General features: G+C 32.8%; 1 protein-coding gene across 3 annotated transcripts in view; it reads left to right on the top strand.

Annotated features, from left to right (window-relative positions):
* The window catches only part of IFT140 (intraflagellar transport 140), a 198496-nt gene that overhangs the window by 25337 nt on the left and 158167 nt on the right, over positions 1-14992 (top strand). For all 3 annotated transcript variants that reach the window (XM_031945786.1, XM_031945784.1, XM_031945785.1), the window contains exons 4-8: positions 7417-7538; positions 7707-7867; positions 10823-10998; positions 14090-14181; positions 14796-14902. In XM_031945786.1, the coding sequence (XP_031801646.1) occupies positions 7417-7538; positions 7707-7867; positions 10823-10998; positions 14090-14181; positions 14796-14902 (658 nt within the window). The remainder of the gene's footprint in view (positions 1-7416; positions 7539-7706; positions 7868-10822; positions 10999-14089; positions 14182-14795; positions 14903-14992) is intronic.

Below are 14992 nucleotides of genomic sequence, written 5' to 3'. Positions count from 1 at the left end.
AGGCCCTATGTTAAGTACTTTACAATTATTATTTCATTTAATCCTCAAAACAATCCTGGGAGATAGGTACCATTGTTGTCTCTCTTTTATAGGTGAGGAATCTGAGGCACAGAAATTAAATGACTTGCTCAGAGTCACTTAGCTAGCAAGTATCTAAGAGACCATTTAAACTTAGGTCTTCCCAACTCCAGTCCCAGTACTCTATCCGCTGGTTCTTGGTCACTTCTAGATGGGAATTTTAGAGTTCATATTTCTCAGCAGCTTTTACTAAAATCATGCTTTAGGGCACAAAAGAATCTGCAAGAAGTGTAAAAAGAAAGATATAATAAAAACATCTCTTCTAGATCATAAGGCAATGAGATAGTAGTGAACAAATAAAATATGAGCAGAAGTTATAGACCTCAGGGAAGACTAATTACATTCTGAATACTGAATACAATTATAAAAAGAAATTAAGCAAAAAAAAAAAAATCTAAGAATTTCTGTTACCTTTAAGACAAAATGTAACACCTCTCTTTGGCATTAAAAGGCCCTTACAGTCTGGCTCCAATCTAGTTTTTCCAGACTTGTGGCACTCTCCTGTCGTTCCTGGTCCAATCAAACTAATCTTTTTGCAGTTTCTTGAACTCCCTAATCTCCTTAAAAATTCAGCTTAAATGAATCTTTTGCATGAAATTTTTCTTGACCTCCCAAACTATGAGTACCCCGATCCAATTACCTTGTATTTATTTATATGTATTTTGCATATACTAATATGTATATATGTTGTGTTTTTTGCTAGAATATAAACACCTTGAATACCATCAATACTGTTTTGTTTTTGTCATTGCATTTCCAACTTTAACAGTGTGCCTGTCAAATGGTAGGTGATAGTAAACATAAAGACTTTATGGGACACAGTTAAAACAATTATAACAGTTAAAACAATTATAATCTCTAGAAGAAAATTTATTTCTCTGAAAAGTTTTATCAACTAAATAGAAAAAGAGAGATGTAATTCAAAAAAATCAATAGATATTTTCTGTGATTAACAAATTAACACCCCTGAAATAAATACAAAGGAAAACATTGAAAAATTTAAAATTTGAGAAAAGCTAAAAGCTATTTTTGGAAAGACTCTCCAAACTAATCACCATTATCATGATCAAGAAAAGGAGAAGAAAATCAAATTAGTAAATTAAAAAACAAGATAAAATCACAAAAAAGCAAAGAAGAAATTTAAAAAATTATGAAACCTACTAAAGAAAAACTAAGAATTCAAATGAAGAAAAATTAGGAATTCAAAAGAAATCATTAAGCATCTTACAAAAATTATAAATATTCAAACTAAAAAGATAAGGAATCTAAATTTTTAAACAACCCAATATGAGAAGCGGGGGTGGGAGGGTGGGGAGAGAACCACAAATGGGAAATACAACCCAGGGAAAGATGGATGTACAAGTGGAATCTATAAAACATTTAAAGAATAGTTAATACCTATGCTGTAAAAATTATTATCAGAAATGGACAAGGGCATTCTTCTTTACTCATTTTAATATAGTCCCAATTACCAAGCCAGGGAAAGACAAAACACAGAAAGAAAATTACGAACCATTCTTATTAATGATATTTTTTCTTTCTCTTTTTCTTTATTAAAGCTTTTTATTTTTCTAAACATTGTATGAAATTGTAGAAATTGTATGACAGATTGAAAAATAGTATGGCAGAAATTAGGCATTGAACAATACCTAATGTGTTATGCGAAGATATGTTCGAAATGGGTTCATGATTTAGACATAAAGGGTGATACTATAAGCAAATTAGAGGATCAAGGGATAGTTTATCTGTCAGATCTGTGGAGAAGGAAGGAATTTGTGGCCAAAGAGAAACTAGAGAGCATTATGAAGTGCAAAATGAATAATTTTGATAATTAAATCAAAAAGGTTTTCTACAAACAAAACTAATGCAGCCAAGATTAGAAGGAGAGTAAAAACCTGGGTGGGAATTTTATAGCCAAGGCCTCATTTGTAAAATATATAGGGATTTGACTGAAATTTATAAGAATACAAGTTATTCTCCAGTTGATAAATGGTCAAAGGATATAAACAATTTTCAGACAAAGAAATTAAAGACATTTCTAGTCATATGAAAAAATGCTCAAAATCACTATTGATCAGAGAAATACCACTATACACCTCTGAGATTGGCTAAGATGATAGGAAAAAATAATGAAAAATGTTGTCAGGGATGTGGGAAAACTGGAACTTTTAATACATTGTTGGTAGAATTGTAAACTGATCCAACCATTCTAGAGAGCAGTTTGGAACTATGCCCAAAGGGCTATCAAACCGTGCATCCAGCAGTGTCTTTGATCCAGCAGTGTCTCTACTGGCCCTGGATCCCAAAGAGATCATAAAAAAGAGGAAAGAACTATACGTGCAAAAATGTTTGTAGCAGTTCTTTTTGTAGTGGCAAGAAACTGGAAACTAAGAGTGGATCAATTCTTATGGATGTGACTCTTTTCAACAGCAAGATGATTCAGACCAGTTCCAATGATCTTGTGATGGAGAGAGCTATCTACACTCTGAGAGAACTGTGGGGACTGAGTGTGGATCACAGCATAACATTTCCACCTTTTTTGTTGTTGTTTTATTGCTTTCTTTTTCCTTTCTCATTTTTTCCTTTTTGATCTGATTTTTCTTGTGCAGCAAGATAATTGTGGGAGTTCTTGGAGGAATGGCACATGTTTGGCCTATATTGGATTGTTTGCTGTTTGGAGGAGGGGGTTGGGAGGGAGGAGAGGGAGATAAGTTTGAGGCACAGGGTTTTGTAGGGATGAATGTTGAAGACTTATCTTTGCATGTATTTTAAAAATAAAAAGCAATTATTATTACCAAAAATAAATAAATAAAAGAATAGCTAAGTAGTGCAGTGGACAGAGTGCCAGGTCTGGAGTCAGGAAGATCTGAGTTCAAATATAGCCTTGGGCACTTACTAGCTGTATGATCCTAAGTAAGTCACTTAACCTTATTTGTCTCTGGTTTGCTCTTCTGTAAAATAAGCAGAAGAAAATAGAACTCCACTATCTTGGTCAAGAAAAACCCAAGTGCAGTCACAAACAGTCAAATGTGACTGAAAAGCAAGAACAATACTTAGAAAACTCCAGAAAGAAGCAAAGAAACAGATGATTTAGTAACTTTATTAAAGTAGTAGGATACAGAATAAATCCACAAAATCATCAGCATCTCTTTATAGTACTAACAAATACCAGGAAAAAAATAAGGGAAGTTCTATTTAAAATGCATGAAACATGAGTTAACTTGCCAAGATACATTCAAGATTTACTTAAAATACTCATTGAAAAAGAGTTAAGAAGACTCCAATAATTGGAGACACATTCACAGCCTTGAACGGGTATATGCCCAAATAATAAAAATGATAATACTGGCTAAATTGTTTATTATATCTAGTGCTATATCAATTAAACTATATAAAGGAATATTTTTTAGAATGAGATGAAATACAAAAACTTGTTTGGAAAAATAAAAGTCCTGGAATCTCAAAGGAAATAATGAAGTAAAAGTAAGAATAATATCTCAAAAACTGTTTCAAACAATGTAATCATAAAAACTTTGGGTATTAGTTAATAAAAGAGAGAAAAATATATCAATGAAAAGATGAGATATGAAACAAATAATTTGAAACAATAAGTTAGTGTTTGGCAAGTCTGAATAAATTGTTGGAAGGACATTTGACAAGACTACTGGGAAAATGAAAAAGTAGTTTGACAGAAATTAAATTTAGATGAAAATCTTATGCCATATACTATAATAATTTCAATGTTGTTCTTGTCCCTATCCAACTCTTTGTCACCCCATTTGAACCACAAAGATACTGGTTTGCCATTTCCTTTCCCAACATTTTATAGATGAGGAAGTTGAGACACATAGGATTAAATGACATGCTCAGGATCACATAGCTGGTAAGTGTCTGAGACCAGATTTGAATTTGGGTCTTCCTGACTCCAAGTCCAGTATTCTATTCACCATGCCATCTAGCTACCCCCAGCAAGTGCAAGAATTGAATACAACTGTAATAAAAAAGGTTATGCCATCAAAAAAAATTTAAAGAGAATATGATTTCAGTTTTTGTTAATTAGGGAATCCTTAATCAAAAAATAAAAGAAATCAAAAGATAAAATACAAAATTTTCACTGTATATTTAAAAAGATTTTACTAGAATGAAGTTAACAATTACAGGATTAAAAGGGAAATAGTGGTATGGAAATGAAATATTTGTATTAGATATCACTAAAATTTGTTTGAAAGCCAAAATATACAGGGAATTGTGACAAAAATATATTAAGGACTCATTTTCTAGTAGTTGTCAAAGAATATGAATAAAGCATTTATTATCCACTCCCTACAATTTATGGAATGCTTTAGATTTAATGGTTTTCCTATGCTTAAAAAGTTATCAAACTGTGCATACCCTTTGGCCCAGCAATGTTCCTACTGGGTTTATATCCCAAAGAGATCTTAAAGAAGGGAAAGGGACCTGTATGTGCTAAAATGTTTGTGGCAGCCCTTTTTGTAGTGGCCAGAAACTGGAAACTGAATGGATGCCCATCAGTTGGAGAATGGCTGAATAAGTTATGGCATATGAATGTTATGGAATATTATTGTTCTCTAAGAAGCAATCAGCAGGATGATTTCAGAGAGGCCTGGAGAGACTTACATGAACAGATACTGAGTGAAATGAATAGAACCAGGAGATCATTGAACATGGCAACATCAATAATTTACAATGATCAATTCTGCTGGACATGGCTCTCTTCAACAATGAGATGATTCAAACCAGTTCCAATTGTTTAGTAATGAAGAGAACCAACTACACCCAGAGAGAGAACTATGGGAAATGAATGTGGACCACAACATAGCATTTCCACTCTTTCTGTTATTGTTTGCTTACGTTTTTGTTCTCCTTCTCAGGTTATTTTTACCTTCTTTCTAAATCCAATTTTTCTTGTGTGCAGCAAGATAACTGTACAAATATGCATACATATATAGTATTTAATATATACTTTGACATATTCAACATGTATTGGACTATCTGCCATCTAGGGAAGGGGGAGCGTAGGAGGAAGGAGGGGAAAAGTTGGAACAGGTGGTTTTGCACTTGTCAATGCTGAAAAATTACTCGTGCATATGTCTTATAAATAAAAAGCTATAATAAAAAAAGAAAATTAATTAAAAAATATAAATTTCAACAACAACAAAAGATTTAATGGTTCTCACCTTTCCAAAGAAGAGAGAATTGTTTTCTTATCCTTATAATCAGACTTGAATCAGTATTCTTTTTGAGCAGCCTCTTTTCAGAAGAAGAAAATAGTATTGGAAGGCTTGTATGAAGATAGGTTCACTGAAGCATTATTAGTGATCTATGAAATAGTCCAACTATTCTGGATTTCAGTGTGGAATTATGCTAAAAAAAATCCATGCAGGTCATTCATGCACATACATACTTTTCTTTTTCATAGTAGAGAAGTAGGGAACTAATAAGAATATTGTATAAATTATATCGCTATATCAGATATTTGCTTAATTATTTTTGTTTCAAAAAAAAGTATAATAGTGAGGATTTGTAAGAAGTGATTATGATGTAGAAACAAAGCATCAATTTTTTTAAAGAAGTTATTATAAAGAACTCGAAATAAAATAGAAGTCTATCAATTTAGGGAAAGAATGACTAAATTGTGGTTTGTTGTTCAATGGTTTCATTTGTATCCAATTCTGTAACCCCATTTGGGGTTTTTCTTGATAAAGATACTGGTTTGACATTTTCTTCTTTAGCTCATTTTTTAGATGAGAAATGGAGGCTAACCAGGGGTAAGTGACTTGCCCAGAATCACACTAAAATAAATTGTGATACATCAGTGTAAAAGAATGTCCCAGTGTAAGAAATAATAAGTATGAAGAAAGGAAATGTTGAATAGAAATATGTGAGTTGACGCATAATGAAATAAGTGAAACTAGGAAAATATAATGGCAGTTACTATAACAATGTAAATGAAAAGAATTAAAAAGGCAAAATTTAGCAAAGTAGTTGTAATGATCAAACAGTTGAGAAAATAAACCTCTCACCCTTCTTTATAGAGGTGTGAAATGTTGCAGATACAGATACACTGTTGATATGTTTGGTTTTGTTGAATTGCTTTTTTTTCCTCTTTCATTTAAAAATCTTTATTATAGGAGATGGCTTGCTGATAGGGAAGGAATATATTCATAATGTAAGATAATGTAAAAACAAAAGATACTAAACAAAAAAAGTTACAACAACTATTATTAGGAAAATTTGTGAGTAGAAAGGAAGATAGCCAGTCAATGTAAGATGACAGATGGAAAACTAGAGTACAACCTGGGTATCCATAAAATGTAAGCTTCCTAGCCTGATGGATTTATTTCCTATAGGAGATTTATGGGAGGATATCGTTTAAAGTAGCACCCAAATTGGTAAAATCATGGAGCTAGTGAAATGTTGAGTATATTTGTCTTTTATGTCCTAAACTGTTACCTCCTATGTATACTTAAAATGATAGATTCAGTGAAATATTAGATTTTGTATATACATATAAAATATTAATATATGTATGTCTATATGTTTTACCTCCTCAATTAAGTGTTATCTGCTGGAGTGAAGGATCCCGGTTTATGCACTTTTGTATCATCCACAGCACCTTACACTTACTAAGTGCTTAGTAAACTCAGCGAAGGCATTTCAACAGTTTGGAAGTTTGGAGTTGGGATCTAGAACTAATTATAACTCTCATGGAAAAACACTGAACTGCTTATTCTCCATAAATGCAAAAAAAAAAAAATGTTTTTCTCAATGAAGTCACTTGGTGGGGAATTTTTTTCCCTGAATTTTGTTCTGATTGTTCAGTGCAGTTATTTGGTTCCACATAGTTTCTATGTTGATGTTAATTAGTTGCAGTTTTTATTCAGCTTCTAGGATGAAGATGATGGGGAAAAATTCTAAATTGTCAGTTTCGCAGTCTTTCAGATTAATAAGGGCGAAAGTAAAATAGCTTTTGCTGTTATTTGACATCTTTGGCAGGGATTAAATGTCCTCTGAAAAGTTCTTGGGATTCTTAATAGCCTTATATAGGTTATTATTTATCCTAATTTATCCTAATGTGTTAAATGATGATACTAAATTACAAGTTAATGATTTAATGGGCTAAAGGGTATCACTAAATTTTGTGTAGAGATAGGACTAACACCTAGGTTTTCTGATTTTTAGGCAGCTATACATAATGTCTTTACATAATGTCGTTACAATGTGTGTAATGATTTAAGAAAAGCCAATTTTTTTGCAAAAAAATTTCTCCATTTTCTGAAATAAGTTCTTTAATGACAACTTTTGAATTTTCCTTAGCTTGGTGTTCTGGTGTTATGGCGGTTAGACCAAAGAGGCAGAGTACAAGGAACACCTTTACTGAAACATGAATATGGAAAGCATTTGACTCATTGCATCTTTCGGCTTCCCCCACCTGGCGAGTGAGTACATTAAAAGTTTCAAATAATTATTCTTAACAGATTATTTCTGTCTTTGGCTCAGAGTGAAAAGGGTCAGTACCATTGTAGTTACTAAGAAATGAAATCACAGGAAAATGTAAATATGGCTGCTAAAAAATCTTGAAACTATGTGTCTTTAATTGTTTGCAGGGACTTGGTTCAGTTGGCAAAAGCAGCTGTCAGTGGTGATGAAAAAGCATTGGACATGTTTAATTGGAGAAAAAGTGGCTTTGGAGGTTTCCTAAAAATGGGATCTCAGGAAGGATTATCCTTCTTTGTCAGCCTCGTGGATGGTGAAAATCAAAACTTAGGTACAAACTTATAGCATTCTATAATACATTTCTTGGAATTTTTTTAGGGTTTTTTTTTTAAAGCCTAAAGAAATCATGATACAGCTTTCAATGATATATTGTTCATCATTCAGCCAAAGAGAGGAAATTAAACTAATAGACAAAACCAAGGTGACCTGTTAACTGTGTTTTTTATGCTTAATTCAAATAATATTTTCACATAAATCTGAATTGTTAATTATTGTCATGTAAATAGTATCTTCCTTTTTAGTCATAAATTTCTTCAATGACATCCTTTACTCTGTTTTTTTTCATAGTTTCTTATTTTTATGTATTGAATATACAGCATGTGCCTCTGCTTCTTGCTGTGAAGGTAATTTTTAATTTTTTGAAGATCATAGTTTTCCATGATTCTTAGCATATGACAGTACAGACAAAAAGACACCTTAAATACGTGCTAAGTGACAAATAAGTGGTATAGTATTCTGGGGAGAGAATGAGCACTGAAAGCTGGACAGTCATAGACTTTATGAAGAAGTCATGGGACTCCTCTATGACAATGTTAGGCCAATCATAATCATAGTAATAATAATAATAATTTCATTTGATCTTATGAGATAGGTATGCATTTTACAAATAAACAGGTTTTGAGAGATTGTGATTGGTTAATTCATTAAATGACTTGACTATCATATCACTTAGCTAGTAAGAATCAGGAAAAACTCAAATTCAATATTTTGTCCCTTGTATTTGGGAAAGTTTGTGGCTTAGATAAGTTTAAAAGTGATTAGACATATAATGTAGGCTGTTTTGAAAAGCTTCAAAAAAGGTTTTGACATTTGTTGTTATATAGTCGTTCAGTCATGTTCAATTCTTCATGACCCCATAGACTATAGCATACCATGCCCTTCTATCCTCCACTGGCTCCTGAAGTCTGTCCAGGATCATGTTTGTTGCTTCCATGACATACATCTCATCCTCTTCTTTCCCCCTTTTTTTCCCAATGAGTTCTTCTCATATGGCCAAAACACTTAAGCTTCAGCTTTAGTATTTGACCTTCCAGTGAATAGTCTGAAATTTTGCATAATTCATTGTATTATTAACAATTATTTACTTGGAAGAACATTCTAGGTTTTGATTTAGGTCCTGTTCAGGGCCTGTAATTTTTCTTAATATAGAAAAACTGTCTGTGATGAAATTCCTTCTACCTTTCCAGGTTAGCTTTTGTTTGGAAATTTCTACCCCTAGGAGGGTCATCTGGACATTGAAAGGTTCAATAACTTCACTGGATTTACCGTATCAAAGGCAGGGTTTGATCTCCTACTCAGAGACCTGAGCTTTATCTATTCTATCTGTGTATTCTAATATCCTGCATTTTATTGGTCACAATTGTGGATTAGGTTCTTTTCCTGTTGGCCTCATTAGAATACAGATGAGTCCTAGCACTAACTCAATGGGAAAATAGTCAGTGTTTTAAAAAAATGTAATGTGAAAAGATTTTCAAGAATACATCTGTTGTAGAAAGAGAAATGAGACACAGCATGATATAGTAGGGGAAAACTGTTTGGAGTCAGACTCTGAAACACTTACTTGCCATGTGATATTGTTTATATGATGACATTTTAAAGATTTCTGTGGTTCCATCAAGTCATTTACCTTTTCTAAGATTCCATTTCCTCTCTCCTCTGTGAACTGGAGATATTAATGCTTGCCTTTTGTACCTCATAGTGTTGCTGTGAGGAAAGCACTCAAATTGTAAAGGGCTATCTGAAATATGAACTTAAAAATAAAATGTGGTTTTTGTATCTGTAAGTAAATTTGTGGGTGAAGAGTGGTGAAGATGGAAGTTAATAATTTTAATGAAATTATATGTATGATTGGTTGCCTGCCTAACTACTTGGCATGAATTCTACTTACTCCCTTTTTAGAGTCCAATTTCATGAAAGAAAAACAGTTAAATTTTAACCTACAGTAACCTATAGGAGAGAAATCAAGGTAGAAAATTGTAATATACATATACATATGTGGATAGATAGATAGGTAAGATAGTATTTATTTTTGTTATTTCGAGTATGTCCTGTCATGTCTTTTATTGCTAACAATTTTTCATCTTTTGCTTTTCCTTGTCTTGAAAAAAGAACCATCTATGTTGCCTTTATATTTGTCTGACGTTGTTGTTCATTCTAATGTAATTGTTGTTTTCCTATTGATTTTAATTATTTCTGTCATATATGAATTGTTATTGAAATACATATTTGTGCCCTTTTAGTCATGACCATGTCTGTAGGCTATAATTTAATTATAGATGAGTTTAGCGTACATATTACAAGCTTTAAACATGCAAGCACTCTGATTTATATTATTTTGTTAGATATTTAACACAGTACTACATGTGTACAAACAATTGATAAAATATTAGTTATCACTTTGTTTCTTTGACTCACATATTTCTATAATCTTAAATTATTTCCTGTCCTTTTTGTGTTACATGGAAACAATAAAATATGTACTTTTTTTTAAAACCAGTTTTGCCATATACAAAAAACAAATTAAGTTTTACTTATGTGACTTTTTTTTTAACTGACTTGCTCTTACTGTTATTTAATTATAGATTAAAGTAAGAAAGAGGCAGCATGGCATAGGGGATGGAAGGCTGACTTTGGAGTCAGGGAAACGGGTTCAAGTTCTTCTAACAAACATAAACTGTGTATGCCCAAAAGGAAATGCTTTAATTTCCCATGGATCCTAGGCAATTTACTAGATTTATAAATGACAGGCTATTTCAGATAAGTAGAGGAAAGTTCTAACGAGGAATTTCCTTACACATTTCCTTACAATCCATCAGAATTGATCATCATATAGTATTGTTATTTAAGTATATAATCCTTAAAGCATTATAGTTTAGTGGAATAGTAGTATCTCTGGGATCTATAATCCTTATTTATCCTATAATCAATGATGGTGTTTTGTCTTTAGGAATAGTGCACTATGTGGATGAAAAAGGAAAGACCTCCCGTGTGGTGTCTGTAGACAGTCCAGTCCAAATGATGTTTTATATTGAGAAGAGAGAAGTATTGGTGGTGGTGACAGAGAATCTTCTCTTGTCCCTTTATACAATCACTCCTGAGGGGGAAGCTGAAGAGGTCTTGAAGGTAAGACAATGAGGGTGAAAAACATGGGAAGAAGCTATGAAGGCTTAACCTTTGTAGTTTGTCAGACTTTCACTACTTTGAAAAAATCATTTTTCTCCTTTTTTTGTTTAGTATAAATACTATAGATATCATCTTAGTCAGTAGGCATATTATCTTATTATTTTAATATAATTGTTACTTGGAGCATAAGTTACTTATTTGGGGTCAATATACTTGAAGAGCCAAATCTGGTCATCTGTTTTGTGTAGCACGAAAGCTAAAAACAGGTTTTTTTTAAAATAGCTTTTTATTTACAAGATATATGCATAGGTAATTTTTCATCATTGACAGTTACAAATCCTTTTGTTCCAAATTTTTCCCTCCTTCTCCCCACCCCTTCCCCCATATGGCAGATTGACCAATACATGGTAAATATGTTAAAGTATAAATAAAATACAATATATGTATATATGTACAAACAGTTAATTTGCTGTATAAAAAGAATCGGACTTTGAAATAGTGTACAATTAGCCTGTGAAGGAAATCAAAAATGCAGGTGGACAAAAACAGAAGGATTGGGAATTCTTTGTAGTGGTTCATAGTCATCTCCCAGAATTCTTTCTCCGGGCGTAGCTGCTTCAGTTCATTACTGCTCTATTGGAAATGATTTGGTTGATCTCATTGCTGAGGATGGCCACGTCCATCAGAATTGATCATCATATAGTATTGTTGTTGAAGCATATAATGATCTCCTGGTCCTGCTCGTTTCACTCAGCATCAGTTCATGTAAGTCTCTCCAGGCCTTTCTGGACTCATCCTGCTGGTCATTTCTTACAGAACAATAATATTCCATAATTTTCATATACCACAATTTATGCAGCCATTCTCCAATTGATGGGCATCCACTCAGTTTCCAGTTTCTGGCCACTACAAAGAGGTCTGCCACAAACATTCTTGTACATACAGGTCCCTTTCCCTTCTTTAAGATGTCTTTGGGATATAAGCCCAGTAGTAACACTGCTGGATCAAAGGGTTTGCACAGTTTGATAACTTTTTGAACATAGTTCCAAATTGCTCTCCAGAATGGCTGGATGTGTTCACAATTCCACCAACAATGTATCAGTATACTAATTTTCCCCATCCCCTCCAACATTCGTCATTATCTTTCCCTGTCATTCTAGCCAGTCTGACAGGTGTGTAGTGGTATCTCAGAGTTGTCTTAATTTGCATTTCTCTGATTAATAATGACTTGGAGCATCTTTTCATATGGCTAGAAATAGTTTCAATTTCATCATCTGAAAATTGTCTGTTCATATCCTTTGCCATTTATCAATTGGAGAATGGTTTGATTTCTTATAAACTAGAGTCAATTCTCTATATATTTTGGAAATGAGTCCTTTATCAGAACCTTTGACTGTAAAAATGTTTTCCCAGTTTATTGTTTCCCTTCTAATCTTGCCTGCATTTGTTTTGTTTGTACAAAAACTTTTCAATTTGATATAATCAAATTTTTCTATTTTGTGATCAGTAATGGTCTCTAGTTCTTCTTTGGTCATAAATTCCTTCCTCTTCCACAGGTCTGAGAGGTAAACTATCCTGTGTTCCTCTAATTTATTTATAATCTCATTATTTATGCCTAGGTCGTGAACCCATTTTGACCTTATCTTGGTGTATGGTGTTAAGTGTGGGTCAATGCCTAGTTTCTGCCATATTAGTTTCCAGTTTCCCAGCATTTTTTGTCAAACAGTGAGTTATTATCCCAAAGGCTGGGATCTTTGGGTTAAGCTAAGAATAGTTTTAAAGTGTTTGGAGGCAGGGAGAAGCAATTGAATGGTTAACTAGGGTCACACAACTAGTAAATATCTGAGGTTAGATTTGAACTCAGGTCATTCTAATGCTAGGAGTGCTCCTTTACAAAGGCACTATCACATCTTAGTTTTGCTTTTTTTTTTTTTATAAAGTTTTATTGCATTTAAAAACTATTTGTAGCTTATTGTTTATGAAAAAAACTGGATTTGGCCCTCAGTGTCTAGTTTGCTGACCCTTGCTTTAAAGTATTATTTGCAACATGGGAAACTAGAGACAAAAAGGGCATGAAATTTTTTCCAGTTTCTCATGGCAAATGAAAGAAAAAATGGAAAACAGGACTTTAAGCTGAACCCTACAATGTATTTTAATTCTCACTGATTTACTTAGTTCTTATGTAAAACCTAGATTATACTTAAGGCAGTTTGCTAGGTTTGAGGGGAAATAGGTATATATTTGAAAGCATCTAGAATGTGTCAAGCCTTACTTTATTTAGGACATGTGTTTATCATTTGGGAATCCCTGAAATATATAATTGTTATTGCAGTGTGGTTGATGGTATTACTCATAGAGTTTGCCATTCTCCCTATCTCATCTGTAGTTAGCCCATACATTTCACCTTTTTGTGATGTGTAGATTTTTGCTGTTATTGAAAGTGGTGTTATATGTGCCTTATTTATTTATTTGTACTATAAATCCTTGAAGAATACTTGTATAAATACCTTCTAAAGCAGGGATTCTTAATGTGGAGACTGTGAACTTGGTTTTATAAAATATTTCCATGAATATGTTTCAATATAATTGATTTCCTTTGCAGTTCTATGAATTTTATTCATTATTAAAAACATTATTCTGAGACGGGATCCATGGTTTCACCATGAGCTAAAGGAGTCTATGATGCAAAAAAATTTTAAGAAGGCTTAATCTAGAGCATGATCTACGAATTTGAATGTTTTGTAATATGGTTGGGTTTCCTATTTGTATTTAAGTTCAAGTAATGATGTCAATTTTAATTTGTTAACTTTGTTGGGAGTTAGACTTTTCTTGCTTGAAAGCCATTTGCTTAATCCCACCGTGCGTTCACTATCAACTACTGTATAATCAGTTTTTGTTATATTTATTATATGTATAACAATATATATTTTGTTATATTTGTTATATTGTTATATGTGTTATTTTTATACATACATTCATATAAAAATACATATGTTGATTTTTGAAAAAAAATCTTTTTAGTTTTTAGGCAAATTGGCCATTCTTATTTATGAGTAATGTGTTTCTTGCTTATTGTTGATTCTTTACACAGGTCAAATTGAGTGGAAAAACAGGCCACTCTGCAGACATCATTTTGATTGAAGGTAGTCTTCTCGTTACAGCAATTGGGGAAACAGTCCTCAGGTAAGACCTTCATATTTTGGTGAATATTCTTTCAAAGAACATTCTTTTTATTCTTGTTTGCTTCCTTTATAAATATAAACTAGTAATAAAACTATATATTTTCCTTTAACACAGGAAGCTTCTAAAATGTCATTTTTTTCTCTTAATTTGAAGATTTTCCTTTGAGTTTATAAATATAAAGCCAACTCAAACTGAATTGAAAGTGAGTTCCTTGAGATAGCAGAAGAAAGCATTTATTAGCTGCTCACTATATACCTCATTCTGTGCCAAGTGCTGAAACCATAAATACACAAAAGCAAGAAGGGTCTGACTTTTAAGGAGTGTGAATTTTAATAAGGGAAAACAAAAAGGGGAACAGCAATGAGAATGCATAGAGGCAGCTCTGGTGGGGAGTATGGACATCAGTCTGAAGTGTGTATTCAGTTGGCAGTGAAGACAGCAGTATGGCTGGGACCTTTGAGGAAATGGTGATCATCACCAGGGACTCACCAGGGAGGTAGGGAAAGCCTGCCACCAGACAGCTGGCTTTGAGGTTGAGTAGGCTGGAGTTGAGGAATCTGTCATTAACAAAACTAGCTTAATTCCAGTAATTGTTTCTTTTTTGTAATTCTTAGATTGTGGGACTTGGAACGAGGAGAAAATTATGTGCTTAGTCCAGAGGAGAAGTTTGGTTTTGAGACAGGGGTAAACATAAACTGTGTCTCTTACTGCAAGGCTAAAGGTGAGAATTTTTGCTTTTCCTTGAGAGAGAAATTGACTTATCCTTATGTATTGTAATCATGATGAAAGCTGGAGATTTTCAAGGAGTATC

The sequence above is a fragment of the Sarcophilus harrisii genome, chromosome 1 (assembly GCF_902635505.1).
Source record: "Sarcophilus harrisii chromosome 1, mSarHar1.11, whole genome shotgun sequence".
NCBI classification, from domain to species: domain Eukaryota; kingdom Metazoa; phylum Chordata; class Mammalia; order Dasyuromorphia; family Dasyuridae; genus Sarcophilus; species Sarcophilus harrisii.
The sequence above is the reverse complement of the archived record's forward strand: the minus strand, read 5'-3'. Positions and strand labels throughout refer to the sequence as shown.